The sequence below is a fragment of the Rhinichthys klamathensis genome, unplaced genomic scaffold (assembly GCF_029890125.1).
Source record: "Rhinichthys klamathensis goyatoka isolate OS25496 unplaced genomic scaffold, OSU_Roscu_1.1 h1tg000232l_1, whole genome shotgun sequence".
NCBI lineage: Eukaryota > Metazoa > Chordata > Actinopteri > Cypriniformes > Leuciscidae > Rhinichthys > Rhinichthys klamathensis.
This window is the reverse complement of record NW_026606756.1, coordinates 775,370-791,971: the sequence shown is the minus strand read 5'-3', so window position 1 is coordinate 791,971 and position 16,602 is coordinate 775,370. Positions and strand designations below refer to the sequence as shown.

At 37.4% G+C, this 16,602-nt stretch overlaps 1 protein-coding gene across 1 annotated transcript in view; it reads right to left on the bottom strand.

Annotated features, from left to right (window-relative positions):
- Positions 1-993: 993 nt before the first annotated feature.
- The window catches only part of slc9a5 (solute carrier family 9 member A5), a 30,495-nt gene continuing 14,886 nt past the window's right edge, over positions 994-16,602 (bottom strand). Inside the window, exons 4-16 of the mRNA XM_056265378.1 lie at positions 13,928-14,006; positions 13,633-13,810; positions 12,121-12,341; positions 11,563-11,765; positions 8,220-8,309; positions 7,350-7,420; positions 7,096-7,222; positions 5,345-5,436; positions 4,396-4,522; positions 4,116-4,265; positions 1,960-2,032; positions 1,720-1,851; positions 994-1,621 (exon numbers count right to left, since the gene is read on the bottom strand). Coding sequence (XP_056121353.1) covers positions 1,071-1,621; positions 1,720-1,851; positions 1,960-2,032; positions 4,116-4,265; positions 4,396-4,522; positions 5,345-5,436; positions 7,096-7,222; positions 7,350-7,420; positions 8,220-8,309; positions 11,563-11,765; positions 12,121-12,341; positions 13,633-13,810; positions 13,928-14,006 — 2,094 coding nt within the window. The 3' untranslated portion in view covers positions 994-1,070. The remainder of the gene's footprint in view (positions 1,622-1,719; positions 1,852-1,959; positions 2,033-4,115; positions 4,266-4,395; positions 4,523-5,344; positions 5,437-7,095; positions 7,223-7,349; positions 7,421-8,219; positions 8,310-11,562; positions 11,766-12,120; positions 12,342-13,632; positions 13,811-13,927; positions 14,007-16,602) is intronic.

Below are 16,602 nucleotides of genomic sequence, written 5' to 3'. Positions count from 1 at the left end.
AGACATCTGAAGACTTGGAGTAGACATGAGATGTACACAGTATGCTATATGTTTGTCATTGTCAGACAAATTGAAAGCAATTTTAGAAAGTGCATTAGATTACATTGATGAGTCTGTGGCCTACTACTACTAACTGATAAAGCACATCAAATTCTAATGATCCATAATTAATTATTCATGATTATAAATATAGTGTCATAAAATGAAGTAAAGACGGACAAAAAATGTAATATTAAACATTAACATTAAACACTTTGGTTATTAAAACAGCTGTAGCTTTGTAGATTAAAATACAGATTCACAAAACCATGTTATTCGGAAAGCAAAAGAATAAAAGGCATGAAGTTGATACATAAATAGAAAATAAATTAACAGACCTTATTTTCTTGCCAAACACAACAGAGAACAGGTAATGTGCAGCATAGAAGCTTATGTATCCTGTACACATCATAAATGCTCCTGACAATCATCATGGATTATTTGTCATCCAATGTAGTGTGTGGGGATTTGTTATGCATATTTCAAGCCCATTGAGAGATAATGGCTGTGACTGAAGATGTGTGGCCCTAACCTCATGCGCTTTCTGTGATGTGCTGCAAGAAAAAGTGTTACTTTGTCATCCCAGTCTGAAAAGGGAATATCTCAGTACTACAGTATTCATTCTTGTTTTAAGATGGATTGAGTCATTTAAAGATTAAAACTCTGTGAGAGTAACAATTAAATGATTTGCTGTTCTTTTATGTGTGAGTGAGGGAGGAAAGTGGCTCCTTGGAATGTAGTTTAGCCTTATATATGTTCAGAAGTTGAACATTTTACATACAGGGGTACATAATACAGGGCAGATCACTTCAAACTAAAAAAAAACAAACAAAAAAAACATAGAAAGTGGAACGGTTTTCCTGTGTGAAAGAACAGCTCTGTACACAAAAAGAACTGGATCCTCAGCAAACTACCCAACCTTGTCTAAACCCATGTCGCCTATTACCATTAGAAATGAATTTACTGACTTAAAAATAAACTCTGGCCCGAGGAAGTAAATGCCAGCAGTAAGATGATTAAAGGAAGTGATTCTACAGTTGGGTTGGCTTCCTGCTTTGTGGCTCCCCACCAGAAGATGGCACTGTCACCAGACTCCTAAGATATACACAGGGATTCCTTCTCTTTCCGGCGGACTGCGCAGCAGGTGGCGGAGGAGGTGGCGGCGGTGGCCTCAAAGACATCATTAGCGGCTGCATTTCTTGCTGTTGCTGAGAGAGGGCGCCTTCCTCCTCTTCATCCTTCCCTGCAGGGAACTTGAACGGCCCTGAACTTGGGGAACTTGTATTACTTCCTGATCCACCACCACTTTTTCCCTTCGCAGGGGTCCGCAGGGGTCCTCCCAGCCTCGAGAGGGCGCTAATACGTGGATGCAGGGGCTCTGGAGGAGAAGCCAGGCTCTCCAGAGAGGAGATGCTCTGGTTCCAAGCCTGCTGCAGGTCTATTGGGATAATTTTAGTGGCCTCCACAGACACACAGGGAGGGAGAGAACCCACACCATTTTTCCATGGCAGGGTTTTCTCTCCACATGTCAGTGAGGGAGGGGCGGCAACCGGGCTCTGACAAACATCCAGGGCAGCTGGTACTGAGAAAACAAAAATAAACACAAGAAGATATAAAAATGTTGGAGATGGGTAGCAATCAGTTCTCACTTTTCTTACCACAATCGTGTTCATATCTCACCTGATTTTGGTCTCTCCTTTGGTGTTTCTGGGGCTTTGCGAGCCACAAAAGTGATGCCCACATCATCATCTTTATCTGGTTCAGAAGGATCATGTATATCCTCCTCAGGTGCCATTGGAACCACAACTGGGTCTACAGACATATGTGCAAAAACATGTTACACAATCCACTGGGAACTTTAAGTATCAGAAAATAGTTTCATTAAAAGATAATCATCACCAAGCAGATCCAATGACCAACCTTTGTCCTGCCAGCTGACATTTCGTCTGGGTTTTTCATTGGCGTCTTGCTCTTTTGCATCTGACCCTTTCCGCTGTAATACGATATTATCAATATTTTTTACATTTTGGGGAAACAAAGTGAATGTATCAGAGGAACAAATTAAATACATATACATACAGTATCTCTGTAAGATTTTTTTTAATGATGTCTCTTTTGCTCACCAAGGCTGCATTTATTTGAAAAAACAGTAATATTGTGAAATATTGTTACAATATCAAATAAAATATATTACAATTCTATTTTAATATATTTGAATACTATAAAATGTAATGTATTCTTGTGATGGCAAAGTTCTGAACTTTCGACATCATTACTCCAGTCTTCAGTGTCACATGATCCTTCAGAAATCATTCTAATATGCTGATTTGCTGCTCAAGGAACATTATTATCTGCTCAAGAAGCTGCTCTCTCTCACACACACACACACACACACACACACACACACATACACACACACACACACACACACACACACACACACACACACACACACAGCAGTAAGCCATCACTCATGAGTCTTGATATATATCAGTAACTACAAACCTTAACCTTGTCTCTACATTGACCTTACATACATGGATACTTGTCAGTACTACACTACCATGGCCTCCCTCAGGTTCAGTTAACTCAATTACAGTTTTTCTCGATTGCTTAAACACTATAACCAGGCTTTTGAACTAAAATTTCAAAACCATAATGCCATTTATCAAAAAGCACACCCATTTCACTGAACTATGAACACTATTCCCCTGTTTTGACACATTAGTCAGATTTGTTGAACTGTCACAGCAAAACTCTACACACAAATCCCTTCATTTCTCATTGCCTACAACTCGTGGTCATTTAGAAAGCACTAGCATTCAAAATTGTTCGCTCAAGTCAGCTCAGTTTCAGCTCAGTTAGCACACAATTACCCAGGTGAAAACACTAAGAGTCCAAATTGAACACACATCAGTCAGATCCTTCAATAGATAGATAAAAGGTTATACAATCTTTTATAAAAGATAAAAATCAGTTTACTGAGTTTTGGAACAATGGATCCACAGAGAAATTAAGCAATAGGTCGAGGAGGGGGAGGTAGAGGAGGAGGAGGAGGAGGAGGAGGAGGAGGAGGAGGAGGAGGAGGAGGAGGAGGAAGAGGAGGAAGAGGAGGAGGAGGAGGAGGAGGAAGAGGTGGAGGAAGAGGAGGAAGAGGTGGAGGAAGAGGAGGAGGAGGAGGAGGAGGAGGAAGGGCAAGGGCAAGAAGACAAGCAGTCTCGGATGAAATTCAAGCCACTTTAGTTGGCCATGTACTTGTCCATGGTATGACTATGAGGGAGGCTGGGCAACGAGTACAGACAAATTTGAGTCGCTTCACCGTCGCCTGAACGTCGCTTCACCATCATCAGAACCTTCAGGGAGGTGTGGTGGCAAACAGATTTCTATCACTGAATAAGAGACAAACATTTCCAATTGTCTTTGATGAGGTTTATGTTCTTGCAAGAAAAGGCCAGCAGTCGTACAGTCACACAGAGTGGCTGCAGAGTGTGACAGTAAAGGGAGGGCATCCTTTCTCCTTTATAGTCTTGACTCCCAGAATGTTATCTTTCTAGGCCAATGATGGTATTTCAACCATATGTGGAACATTCTTAGACTTGTTCATCATATTGTATCCTTGAGTGGAGGCATACCAACACTCTTTACCATTCCAATACAATTCCATATTTGAATAAGGTTTGTGTGTGCTCTTTTACTGTCATATGATGCTCACACACATCTTGAGTAGAAGCGAGTAAAAAAAAAAAAGATGGATGGACCACAAGCAACATGACTTACCAGTTTTGGAAATGTTGTTTTGAATTTATAGCACCAGTGTGTAAGACTATGTTGTAGTGTGTGTGTTTTAGAGGGCTTGTGTGTCCTGTCTGAGGGCAAAGTTTGTTTTTTCAGCAAGAGTGAATGGTTTTGAGTGTAGAGCTTCATTTTGACCTGAAAATAGGATGTTTGGGGAATTGGGTGAGACGTTATGGATTTGTGTTTACTGTTTTGAGAATACGAGGCATAGTTTCAAGAAATGTGTTTAAGCAATCGAGAAAAACTGTAAAGTGTGGTTTTCTGCAGTTTTGAGCCCTTGCCTTTTTCTGACTGCGGTCTTTCTTGTGACGCTTGTAGCGAGTGGATTTAAAGGACTCCAGACGGTTGCGCATATTCCTCTGGAACACCTCCCTATCCTGTCTCTCTTTTTCACCCACTGTCATGAAGTGGCGACTGTAGTGGGACTGGTACTGCAGGTACAGAGAAAGAGATGTCAACTGAAGCAAACACATCATACAAAGTATCACCCATTTTACTGATGCAATATCATGCTTCAGAGCACTTTATAGTGAGAGGGTGTGCGTGTGGCACGTTCTGTACCCGTCTCCTGGGTTTGTAGAGGTTTCCAGCAAGCACATGATGTGTCTCTAGCTCTTCCTCTATCTTGGCTCCTGGCACTGTGTCAATCACCTGGAGGTCTAGACACACCCCACTGCCGTTCTCTCTCCTGAGAGACACAGAGAGTTACAGGAACCAACATGCATGGAAACACATGTACAATTACACCACAGATATGCACAAAAACATGTCTGCACACACATTCAAAAAATGTCCTATGAAAATAAGAAATGCTAAACATAGTTTATCTTTTATTATGTATTAATTAAAATATAATCAGTATTTTATATTGCTTTGTCTAAACATTCTTAAAAGAAACATTTCCTTGGTATTCTGTATTAAGTTTATATAACACAAGTGTATATATGTTTCAAACAGTTTTATATTGTTTTGAGCACAAATCTCTATTAATTTATTTAGCACTTAAAACGAGATAAAAAAAACGATTTGCCAAAGGGGTAAGAAAAATCTTCTCAAGTCATGATACCATTAAAAATATTGGGGTCAGTATTTTTTTAAAGAAATGAATACTTCTGTTGCATTAAATTGATCAAAAGTGGCTAAATACATTTATAATGTTAAAAAAGATTTCTATTTCAAACAAATGTTGTTCTTTTGAACTTTCTATTTATCATAATTCAGCTTTACCATCACATGAATAAAATACAACAACAGTTATTTTAAATTGTACACACAAAATGACTGTTTTTACTGTATTTGTGATTAAATAAATGCAGCCTTGGTGAGCATAAGATACTTTTTTTTTAACATTTTAAAAATCTTAGACACTACCTTTGAATGGTAGTTTATATTTGGTGGTTTATATTTATCTTTTTTTAATGACATTTTTAAGGAGTTTTTAAAGGGCAACAAGATCAAATTGCTGATTAAGATTTTTTTTCTGTGATGTTCACAAACACAAAATACTCACAGGTAGTTGGTAACATTTGTGACCTCTGGGAAAGAGGTTCTGCTGGCCATGGAAGGCAGAGAGAGTCTAGCAGAAGTCAACACATTCCCACCCTGAGAGAGAGACATAGCACCAAATATTAAACTTGATCCTGACTGGCTAATACATAAAGTATCAGGCTATTGATTCATGTTCCTTAAATGCCCAGATATGTAAGTAGCTACAGTTTAGTATCACCTATTATCTCCATTATTACTGCAAATTAATGCTCAGGTGGTATTACAGATACAATGCAAAGTGCACTTTTATATTCAATAATTCAGCAGTCTCAGCGTGGATGTAACCCAGCTCTCCGCTCATTCTCCATATAGATGGTTTATCTTACTACAAATATCTCTGGCATATGGCTAATGACTCATCTTTCTTGATATACATAAGCAATTAAGCATAATGGTTTAAACAGTCTGTTTTGCCCTATTTCACAGGGCATTGAAAATATATACAAAGTAAGTACAAAACCATGGGAAAGACATGCAGAAATGTGACTAATATAGAGACTAATGTTTTTTAATTATTATAGCTGATAAATTGTTGTTATTTTTTTCCTTCTAAAATGAAATGAATAATCCTGTGCCTCTTTCACTGGGTGGTCTGAAAGAGAACAGAGGTTTCTCTATCTCTCAATCTTGTGCTAATATTAGCTTGATAACTACTCTCAGGAAGCCAAGCTCTTTGAAACTCAAGGGTACAGGAAATGAACTTGCTGGAAGACAAAAGTCATGCATGACTAAAAGTCCAGGTGTTATAAACATTTTCTGATCAAGCACATTGTTTCTTTGGAGACGTGAAGAAAAATTATTTGAAATATAACATGAGAAAAAACGAATTATTACTAACAAACAAACTAACTAAAAGAAGAATCAAGTGGGCGGTGTGCATGTCTATATATTCATATTAAAATATCTACTGGAGGCCCTTCTTTCTCTTTCCTCTTTAACTCTCTCTGTATGATGCCATCTCCAGCCAGTATTTTTGTAGATATGTTTGATGTTGCAGCTGACAGGTATCAGATGCCTACAAAGGACCAGTATTGGCAGAGACACAGTGGCGTCAGGGTAACTAACAAAGGGAGGAATTATACTCTGCTCTTCTCAAACGACTCTCTTGAGCCTCAGAAAAGATCTCAATGCTTCCTCTGCTCAATGCTATAATCCAGGGGCTTTCACTCTTTAAAGGCCCAGGGACCCCCAACCAGACTCTCAGTCAACCCACAGAGACCCAAGTATTTAAAAAAAACTGTAGTATAACGTTTATTAAGAAAATTAACTAACATTACAACAATGATGAATGTTCATTCAAACGTTTAGAAATGAAAATTCATTGAAAACCTTGGCTAAAATCCATAGGTTTGAGTGAGTGAGTCTGAATGAGGAAACACTTTAGAAAGTAGAAGCAGCTGAAAATAAAAGTAGTTTTAATAGTGGTTTTAAAGCAGATTGATTGTTGTATTGCACAGCAGTGCTGATTTTACCTGAGTGTGGGCACCATCTAGTGGTCAACAATTTGAATACAACAATAATACTGATGGAACCCCTTACAAAAAAGGTAGATGGCATCACACCAGTATGGTATACACCATGGTACACAGGAAAAGCAAATCCTAGGAAAATCTTAACCCAGTTTCACCCTGAGAAAACTTTCCAGCAACCTTCCTTATAAAAAATAATGCTAACAAACTGTGTACCTGATAAACGGCAGCATTAGCCTTTTACCTGATCAATGACACTGATGGCATCTCTGATGTTGATTTTCTGATAGGCCTCCCACAGTTCACTCTTATGGTACACAGACTTTCTCAACAGCAACTTACTCAAATAGTTCTTGTCAAATTGCTCCCACCTAAAAAAAACAATGAGACTTAATAACACAATATTGCATTTGTTTAGCTCTTGTATATTGACGAGTACATCATCTCTCATCATGAGAATAGACAGTTATCTAGCGATCTTTGCTAAGTGCCACTCACTTGTCTCTCCAGTGATGGTAGCCATTCAGACCAGCAATGTCCTCCACAGCTGTCAGAATGTGGTCAAAGGCCTGAAAACAGAAAGACAGACAAGTTCAGTGCTTCTGTAAATTATTTATGGCTATTTTATTTGAATTATTTATTTGTATTTATTTTATTAGCATCCATGGCTATTTTTAAGTGCACTTGAGATCAAATCCTACATCTTTTGCAGACATTTGCAAAAAAAATACATGGGTGTTTTTCAAAATATTTCTTTGTAAATAAACTAGACACCGGCAATTGGTGAGCAGTTCAGTCTAAAGTATGCAACACTATTCTATCTTAAATTGTGTGGTGTTAAAATCTGTTTGGTCTACACAACTTTGGGAAACTGCTGCTTTCCAAGAGAATGTCTCTTCTATCCTCCTTTATTTTCTCAGAATCTCTCCTTTATCATTTCAAATCTCTTCTGTCAGCTCAGCTACACTACAGCCTATCTTTAGCCCAGGTTTTAGAGAGCTCAGCAGGTAGTCCTGAGTCCCCAAGTGTGCATAGAGCAGCAGAGTGTGTAAGGCCTTCAGAAAGAGGATGAGGCAAATGGCAAGGCGCTGTGTGACGTCTGCCTATGTGTGCACATCTATTTGTGGAAAGGCAACAAAAAAAAAGGAGCTCTGATGATTAATTCATTGGAGGGAAGAGTCTAACGTCAGTCTGTCTGTGGCAATGCTGCTGTTTCAGTCATCAGATCACAAGCACTGCACAGATAGCAAGGTCAACATCATCACTCACACATTTCACCACAGGCAGTCAGGCAGGGACAGAGGGAGACAGGTGATGAGAAACAGAGAAGGAAGAGAGGTGAGAGTGTTGGAAGCAGTATTGACTCACACGCTCATGGATCTCTTCGTTGATGGTAGGTTTTCTGTTTGTGCTGCGTGGGACTTTCAACCATTTCACTAAAGGCTTGATGGTTAAACCCTGGGAGGGAAGATTTGGGAAATGTCAACAAAACAGAGAGAGGGCACCATCTAAATTATTTTAACTAAATATCACAGCTCACTTTTCTGGTAGAAGCAATAAAATTGGTCTTTTAAATAAACTTTTACCTAATTAAGCAATATCACACTAGAAAAAAAAATGCTGTTTTACAAATATCAGCTCAGCTGTAATTGTTTACACCAGCATTTAGACCAACAGCGTGATTACTGAGAATTAATATTGTACATTTGTGATATTGAGTATTGAGTGTGATATTTGCAACAAAACAAGCTTGTTCACTAAACCTGTTCACTAAACAAGAAGTTAAACCTGAGAAACTTACATTTAAGACACAATATTGCCAGATAGTTTGTGTATTTTTGCTCCACCAGTGAAAGAAGTTTTAAATGAAGCACAAGCAAAATCAAATTGTTACGCATCTGAGCGACACAATAGGGGTGTTTCATACCCAGTGTTGGGGGTAACGAGTTACAAAGTAACGGATTACAGTAACGATATTACTTTTTTGGGTAACGAAGTAAAGTAACGCATTACACTAAAAATATCGGTAACTACACTACTTTACTATACTATAGGAACGCGCTTTCCTGCGTTACCCAAGCCGTGTTTGCTTGTGTGTAAAGTTCTGTCTAGTGGTGCGTGCGCACCGTTGCCATAGAGATCGATTTGAGTGACATAGCTGCCGGTGCGAAGGAGAGAGGGAAATGGAGACGGAGACGGAGACAGGGGGTCTCTGCAGCGCGAGTCTCCGCTGACTGCACGCGCACCTCCCCAAACGGACGAGGCGTTTATACTCGACGCGCTCGCCATTGTACTATTCTGTGAAACGACGGGGCGACTCGAGTAATTGTCCTCTTAACCATCAGGAATCAACGGTGAGAAGAAGAAAGGTCCACACGTGATGGTGTTTATTTTAGTAGGCTACATCACCACCAATAACACTACAAAAAGAATCGTGTACGTAAAATCCAGTAAACCCTGAGATTATTACTTGTGACATTAGAACAAAATGTGGATATAAAAACATGTATGTAGACTATAGAACTAAATCAACGATCTCTTAAATAGTTTCTAATTTCACTAAACATTTCATTAAGTTTCGTGGACATTTTATAAAACATGGATCTTTCTATTAAAAATGCTTATTATGCTATTGTAGGCTCATTTTGTAAACATAAGCAACTGATTTAGACACGCAAACTGTGTGCCGGTGCGGTCACGGTGAGACGTAGGCTACATGCTTGGGCAGATTCGGCTTAATTCTTGAAGTCGTTCATCCTCGGATTCGGCGCCGCGCACGCTGTTACAAAAACTCTTCTCAAGTCTTGGAGCACAGCAGGTAACACAAAACAAAATGAACAGGCTTGTTGCAGGGTTCATTGTAGAGGAATGCTTCCCCTGCCGACTATTGAATCGCCAAGAAAAATGCATTTTAAATTAAGATTAAAAATGTAAAAGTGACCTTTATTTTATTATTTTTCATTGACCACTTCATTTTTTTTTTTTATTGCCATGAGTCGAATAAAAAGCTTGTTTTGTTCTCAGGAGAAGAGTTTATTCTCATGTTTCCCAAAGCCTGTGTTTTAAAACTTGTGTGTTGACCCCATTTTAAAATGGCCGCACCATAGCCTCCTTTATCCTGTTGTTTGTGGATTTTACAGTGAGATATATTTCCTTGTGCAGACAGGGATATTGTTCTTTCATATGGTTTTACATGCTATTTTGTATATATTTATACAATAAACACTATGTAGACAGGCTAAGTGATGATAGGGCTATGATATTTGTCCATAAATTAAGAAACAGGAAAGTAAAGTAATAAGTAGTGAAGTTACTTTTCAAACGCAGTAACTAGTAAAGTAATCTCATTACAATTTACAGAAGTAACTAGTAACTAGTAACTAATTACCTTTTTTGAGTAACTACCCCAACACTGTTCATACCTGAATAAATCACTGTTTTTGAACAAATCATTTTAGTGAATGATTCAAAGACTCACTCATTCAAGTTTAGTATAAATAACAAGCGTGTGAAACATACTGAGAAACGTACTGTACTAAGGTAAAATACAAAAAATATATCAAAAAATGTACTCAATTAAAAATCTTAAGTACCCTAGCTTAAACAATAAATAAATAAATACTAGTGAAAGTAAAAAAAGCATCAACATTTAATTGTACTTACCTTTTTTTACCATATTGTTCTATGAAAAAAAAAAAAAAAAAAGTAATAGTTGTATGTGGTTCCAAATTCAGCAACTGTTTTCAAACAAATCGGTTGAGGGAATGATTCAAATGACTCACTCATAAAGACAGTGGCTAAATTCTGAATCGCATAAATGTGTATGGTAGAAATAGTATGAGTAGCTAATATGCAATTCAGAATTCAGGCAGTCGCTTCTTTTGTTCCTTAATGAATCAGTGTTTTTAAACGAATCAGCTAGATTAATGATTCAGTGACTCACTCGTAAAGACAGTCACTTGTTGCCACCTACTGGCGTATCGATGTAAGCTGTAGAAAGATTCTCTGAAAAATCCCCACCACTGACACAGACTGACAGTGTAAAAAAGTATATTATTTGTATATATATTTTTATATGTATTTAATGTTTTAAAAGCTATACTCAATTTAAAAAAAAAACTCAATACAGTTTATCCACAACTACCTGTTACAGAAAAAATAACAATGCATACTTGTCTAACAAGCGTGCATATTTGTAGGATCTGTGGAAAGATAAGTTCCTAACCAAAGCTTGGCAGTATATACTGATGATTTCAGCAGTCAGATATTCTGTGACATGTTGAATACACTAATATGACGTTGACAACACACGCATAGACACTCTATAGAAATTGTGCAGCCATGAATAATAGATGAAATTGGAATAGGGTAAAAAGGCTGGCACTGGCCAGATGGGCGCCACACACAGACACTTACACATAGGCAGTACCAAAATCAAAATCACTCCATTCGTCATAATTAGCATCTCTGTTTCAGAATAGCTTTGGAAATAACAGCAATTTAACACAGCCGAGGGGAAATGTCATCCCTGCAAGGCTATTACCTGTATGCTACCCACACACATACAAGTAATGATAATAATCACAGCCTGAGGAAAGATGAAACAGAAAGAAAAGAAAGAACACTTCTATCACCACAAAATTATTCTGTAAACGTGAAGGGGAGGGAAAACGCAAATAGGAAGGAATACAGAAATTTCTAAAAGATTTACCTGAAACATGACTGTGAAGAAAACCACAACTATGGTTGTTGCCACAAAGTAGTCTTTAGCCTTCACATGTTTTTTGTCTAAAAGAACCACCAGAGCAAAGGCCACAGCTCCTCTGAGACCGCCATATGACATCACCACTTGATCAATCTTGTCAAGCGGAACCAGTCTAAACCAGTTCAGGAACCAAGTCTGTCCTACTACACCTGCAAATAACATTTTGAGCAAATACATATGCTAAGTGTTAGAGCCGAGGCTATTAAACATTGTAAATGTATAGTGCAAGACTAATTTGGCATCTCAACCCATTATAAATGACAAAAGTAATCAAATGAATATCAGATGAAAATACATGGTACATTTTCAGCTCACACGGTTTCGGACACTATTTTATGTATGTAGCCAAAGTCAAAGTTAATTGTGAAGCTGTGAGTGAAGAAATTTTAGTGAGAGTTCTCTTTTCGTTTTTAACTTCGGTAACCAAAAAGTACCAAAAAATACAATGTGACTACCATGTTTTCTGAATAGAAAAGAATAGAATAGAACAGAACTCTATCTTACCTATGGCCCTGAAGACTAAGATAAATATGAGTGTGCTGACAACAAGGCCAGTGTCCCAGGCCCATTTGGATTTGTCCACAGCTGAGATACCCAAAAAGATGAAGATGATTGTCTCTGCAATGCTGGCCAGGGTTTTCATGGTGTACTTCACGGTGGTCCGGGACTTCTGGGATATATTGGCTTCCACATACTTGTTGCAGCCAATGCCACAGAAAGTCATCCTGTCATGAATCAACAATAACATAAAGAATGATGATAGAATAATAGAATGCAATGGATGTATTTTATACATAAAAATGTCAAAATCATAAATATAATAGTTTAGAGTTTAATAGATAGGTTGTTATTGTCCTTATGAATTGTTTCTGACCTTTGTACCTTTGGATTGATGTCTATATTTAGACAGAGATATCCCTATATTTACATTCCATATACATAAGTTAGCTTTAGACAGGAATTGCGCTTTGCTCATTGTGTTATATATGAGTCACTCTGCAGTACTCATTGAACAGACCAGAAAAAAGGAAAAGAGCAGAATTATATTGATGATATTGTATTCTATTCATATAATCCAGTCTCTAGTGACCTTTTCTCCTTCTCTTTAAATCCTATTGTGGCTTATTTCATTTCTAACTCCATACCACCTTGTGCAGAAAGTGTGATGAAGAGCCATGAGGGGGCGCTCCAAGTACTGCATTAGTATATACTTACAAAATCAGCCGACAAACAGGCTTTTTTTACTTTAATTCAAATGTGAGTATATCTAGTAGTACTGATTCCTGTCCTTAATTCATCTTTTGTATCCAAGCATGACTCTGCATCTTGAAATCTGTTCTATTGCTGTGCTAAGCAATACTAAAATGGGTTAATAATCTAATTCCTCTGCTCATAATCTCATTATGTGATTTATGACCGCCACAAAAACTACTGAGATTTACGGCTCTGCACACATGGTTTGAAAACGATCTGAAAAATTCTTCAAATTGGCCATGGAAATATTCATAAACTACATGTTTTCAGCGTCATGTGCACAGATACACAGCTCACACAAACAAACACACTCAACAGTTCTCATTCAATGTAATATTTATCCCTGACCCTGATGTGTGCACTCTTCTTTCTCTATTATGCTCATATGTTTCTCTCTATTTTTCACTGTAGTACTCTAAAGGCATGAATCATTTCCCTCTCAGCATTAATCCTGTCATTTAACTTCTCATCGTTTTAAATGTCAGCCACCACAGTGTTTGTCACAAAGCTGCATAGACACACAATTCTGTTTCTATCATGATGAGGACATTCCATTGATTTCTGATTTTATATACTACGGTAATGATATTTCTATTCCTTATACTCACACAAATCTTTCTGCATTTCACAATTTCACTCATACTTAATTTGGTTTATTATTTGTCTTTTGAATTCATTTCAAGTTTGTGTACAAATATGCAGACTCACTTTCAAATATGTTCAAATTATTAAGATGAGTATACTGGCAGTGGCAAAACTCACGAAAGTATGGCAGACAGAGAGAAGAGTTCTGCCGTCAGGTAGGCCAGGTAAACCAACAGGAAGATGAACAGCGGCTCTATGATGCGCACCTTCTTTGTGAAACGAGTGACAAAGGCCAGAATAACAGCAAAGATGAGACCAACCAAAGTCCCTCCAATGCTGACAATGAGGAAGGAGACTGGAATGATTGCAGGAGAATGAAAAAAAGTAGATGTTTCATGTAAATATTAACTCATTTAAATATTATACTCAACAATATGGTGTGAAAGAAACAACTGACACATTTTGTACTTACCAATTCCTTTAAAATAGTCTGCGGTGTAAACATTCCCTGGTCCCACTTCCACAAAGGATATATACACTTTATATAAGACCTGTTGAGACAATTATAAATTCATCTCTCCAATACTAAAAATCTGAAAGATAAAAATACAATAAACATTAAAACATAAAAAACACTATACTTTTGAATAGTACACGACTGTTCAAAATTTTGGGGTCGGCAAGATTTTAAAAAATGTTTTTGAAAGAAGTCTGTTTTTTCAAAAATGATCACCACGGCTGCATTTATTAGATCAAAATTCAGTAAACACGGTAGCATTGTGAAATATTGCAATTAAAAATAACTGTTTTGTATTTAAATAGATTTTAAAATTCAATTCATTCCTGTGATGGCAAAGCTGAATTTTTAGCAGCCATTTCTCCAATCTTCAGTGTCACATGATCTGATTTGGTGCTCAAAAAACATTTCTTATTTCTTATTATTATCACTGATGAAAACAGTTGTGCTGCTTAATAATTTTGTGGAAACTGTGATACATTTTTCTTCAGGATTCTTTGATGAATAGAAAGTTCAAAGTACTTTTGATCAATTTAATGCACCCTAAAAAGTATTAATGTATTCAAAGTGAGTTAAAAGTACATTTAAAGCTATGGCGAAAGAGCTTGGACAGACTGAAAGTGCATCTCCAATTGTTCCCCACAATAGTAGATTTCCTATTGTGTACATCAGATGAATTAATATGCAGCTCAGCAGCAAAACTGAAGATGTGCAATTTTGTGAAGAGCATTGTCCATCTGAAGGCTCTCATGATTGGTTTGAATAATAAACCTGTCTTACAATATGGCCATTAGACAAGTAACACAAGAGACTGAGCCTTACATTTCACTCCTCTATGAACATAACTAAATGAATGATGGTATCCAGTAGCTTTGATAATAAATGCAAAAAGAAGAGGCTTCCCCCTGTTCACCATGAGCAATTCTACTTATTTTGTTGATAAGACTTTTGTTCAGTCTGCTATTCAGTGCCTATCAATAACAACAAGCTTTTAATTAACAATAGATTAGTCAAAGCAGGATCTTCAGTAACAAGCTCTAGACGTTAAGTGCATGCTGGTTTGAGTGGTTTCCACTGCATTTTAGACAGATTGAGATAGTGGCTCTCAACTCGATCAGTGTCATGACCACATTTATCGGTATATATTCAGAGAGTGATCACAGTCTTACTCTGACTAACCCGACCTCAAGTGCTGACCTTCCAGTAAACACACACACACACACACACACACACACACAATCACTCTATAATCTGCAGCCACTTCTACACTGAAGCCTGGTGGGAACCTGGTGGTTCAGAATCCCTAGAATGTGACTGTGGTAACTTTACACCTAATCTGATGCATAAAAAGGAGATTTAAGCAAAAAAAAAAAATCTTGTAATAACCTGGCTCAAAAAGCTTGTAACATAAAGAGAACAAAAGACAATGATTGAGCTTAATAAAAAGTTATTTATTGAAACATGCCTAGGGCAAATCGAATTAAAAATAAAATGTACACATGCAGAATGTAAACATACTTTTTAGACCAGGGGACGGGGCCCACTAGGGAGCCTCAGCAAACTTCCAGGGGGCACCAATATGTCAAAAAAAAAATTAGTAGGTACATTAACAATCGTAATTAAAAAGCAAAAATGTAATTTTTGTAATGTTTGTTTATTTATATTACAACAGATATACACACAAATCAGCTTAGATAGGAGGATCTTTGAATATTGTTTTGGACAAATGGGGGCTTAGAGTCAAAAAGGTTGAGAACCACTGTACAGTTCACCCAAAAATGAAAATACGGACATAATTTCCTTAGCCTCATGTCGTTCCAACCCTATATGACTTTCTTTCCTCTGTGAGACACAAAAGAAGACATATTGAAGAGTGATTCTTAACCAAACAGTTTTGGTTACCAATGACTTCCAGTGAACAAAACACTGTCCCTCAGAAGAGAGTGGCCTATCCCTTTAAAAAAATGACTATTCCTACATTGGCACCGCTAAAGTCTCAAAATCAAAAGTGAATTTGAGCGTAAACCTGAGGAATAATCTGATGAATGACATTATGGCATAGATGGCTATGTCCATGCTTTCACAGATGTATGTTGAATAATGTTGGTAATGTTGAAATGTTGTAGGGTGGGAGAATGTGTAGAAGTATGTGGGGAATGTGTTAGTGATGGTTGGTCATTGGGCATAATCTTCTACACATGGGTCAACAAGTGACACATCTACAAATGAATCGGACTGACCTGCTATACCAGTGAACATACAGGCAAGTCAACACAAACCAAACTTTGCTCAAGCACGAAATTGATATTTCTGAGGATTAGATCTAATCCCAACAACATTATGTAGTATAAACCATTAACACTAAATCAGCCTATCTCTAGCCAGAAGCTACTGTTTGACCCTAGAGTATAGTTATATAAAAAATACGAGGGGAAAAAGGGAAATGGTTTGGATAATTCAGTGGCAATGTCTAAGCCTAAGTCATTTACTATCGATTTGCTTCTCCAGAGCAGGTAAATGACTTTTGGGTATGTCTTATAACATAATCATGTCAGCACTACAGAGTCTTCTGGTGTAAGGTTACCATAACAACAGATATGCGATTGAACAGAGCTTTCCTTGAGCCTTTA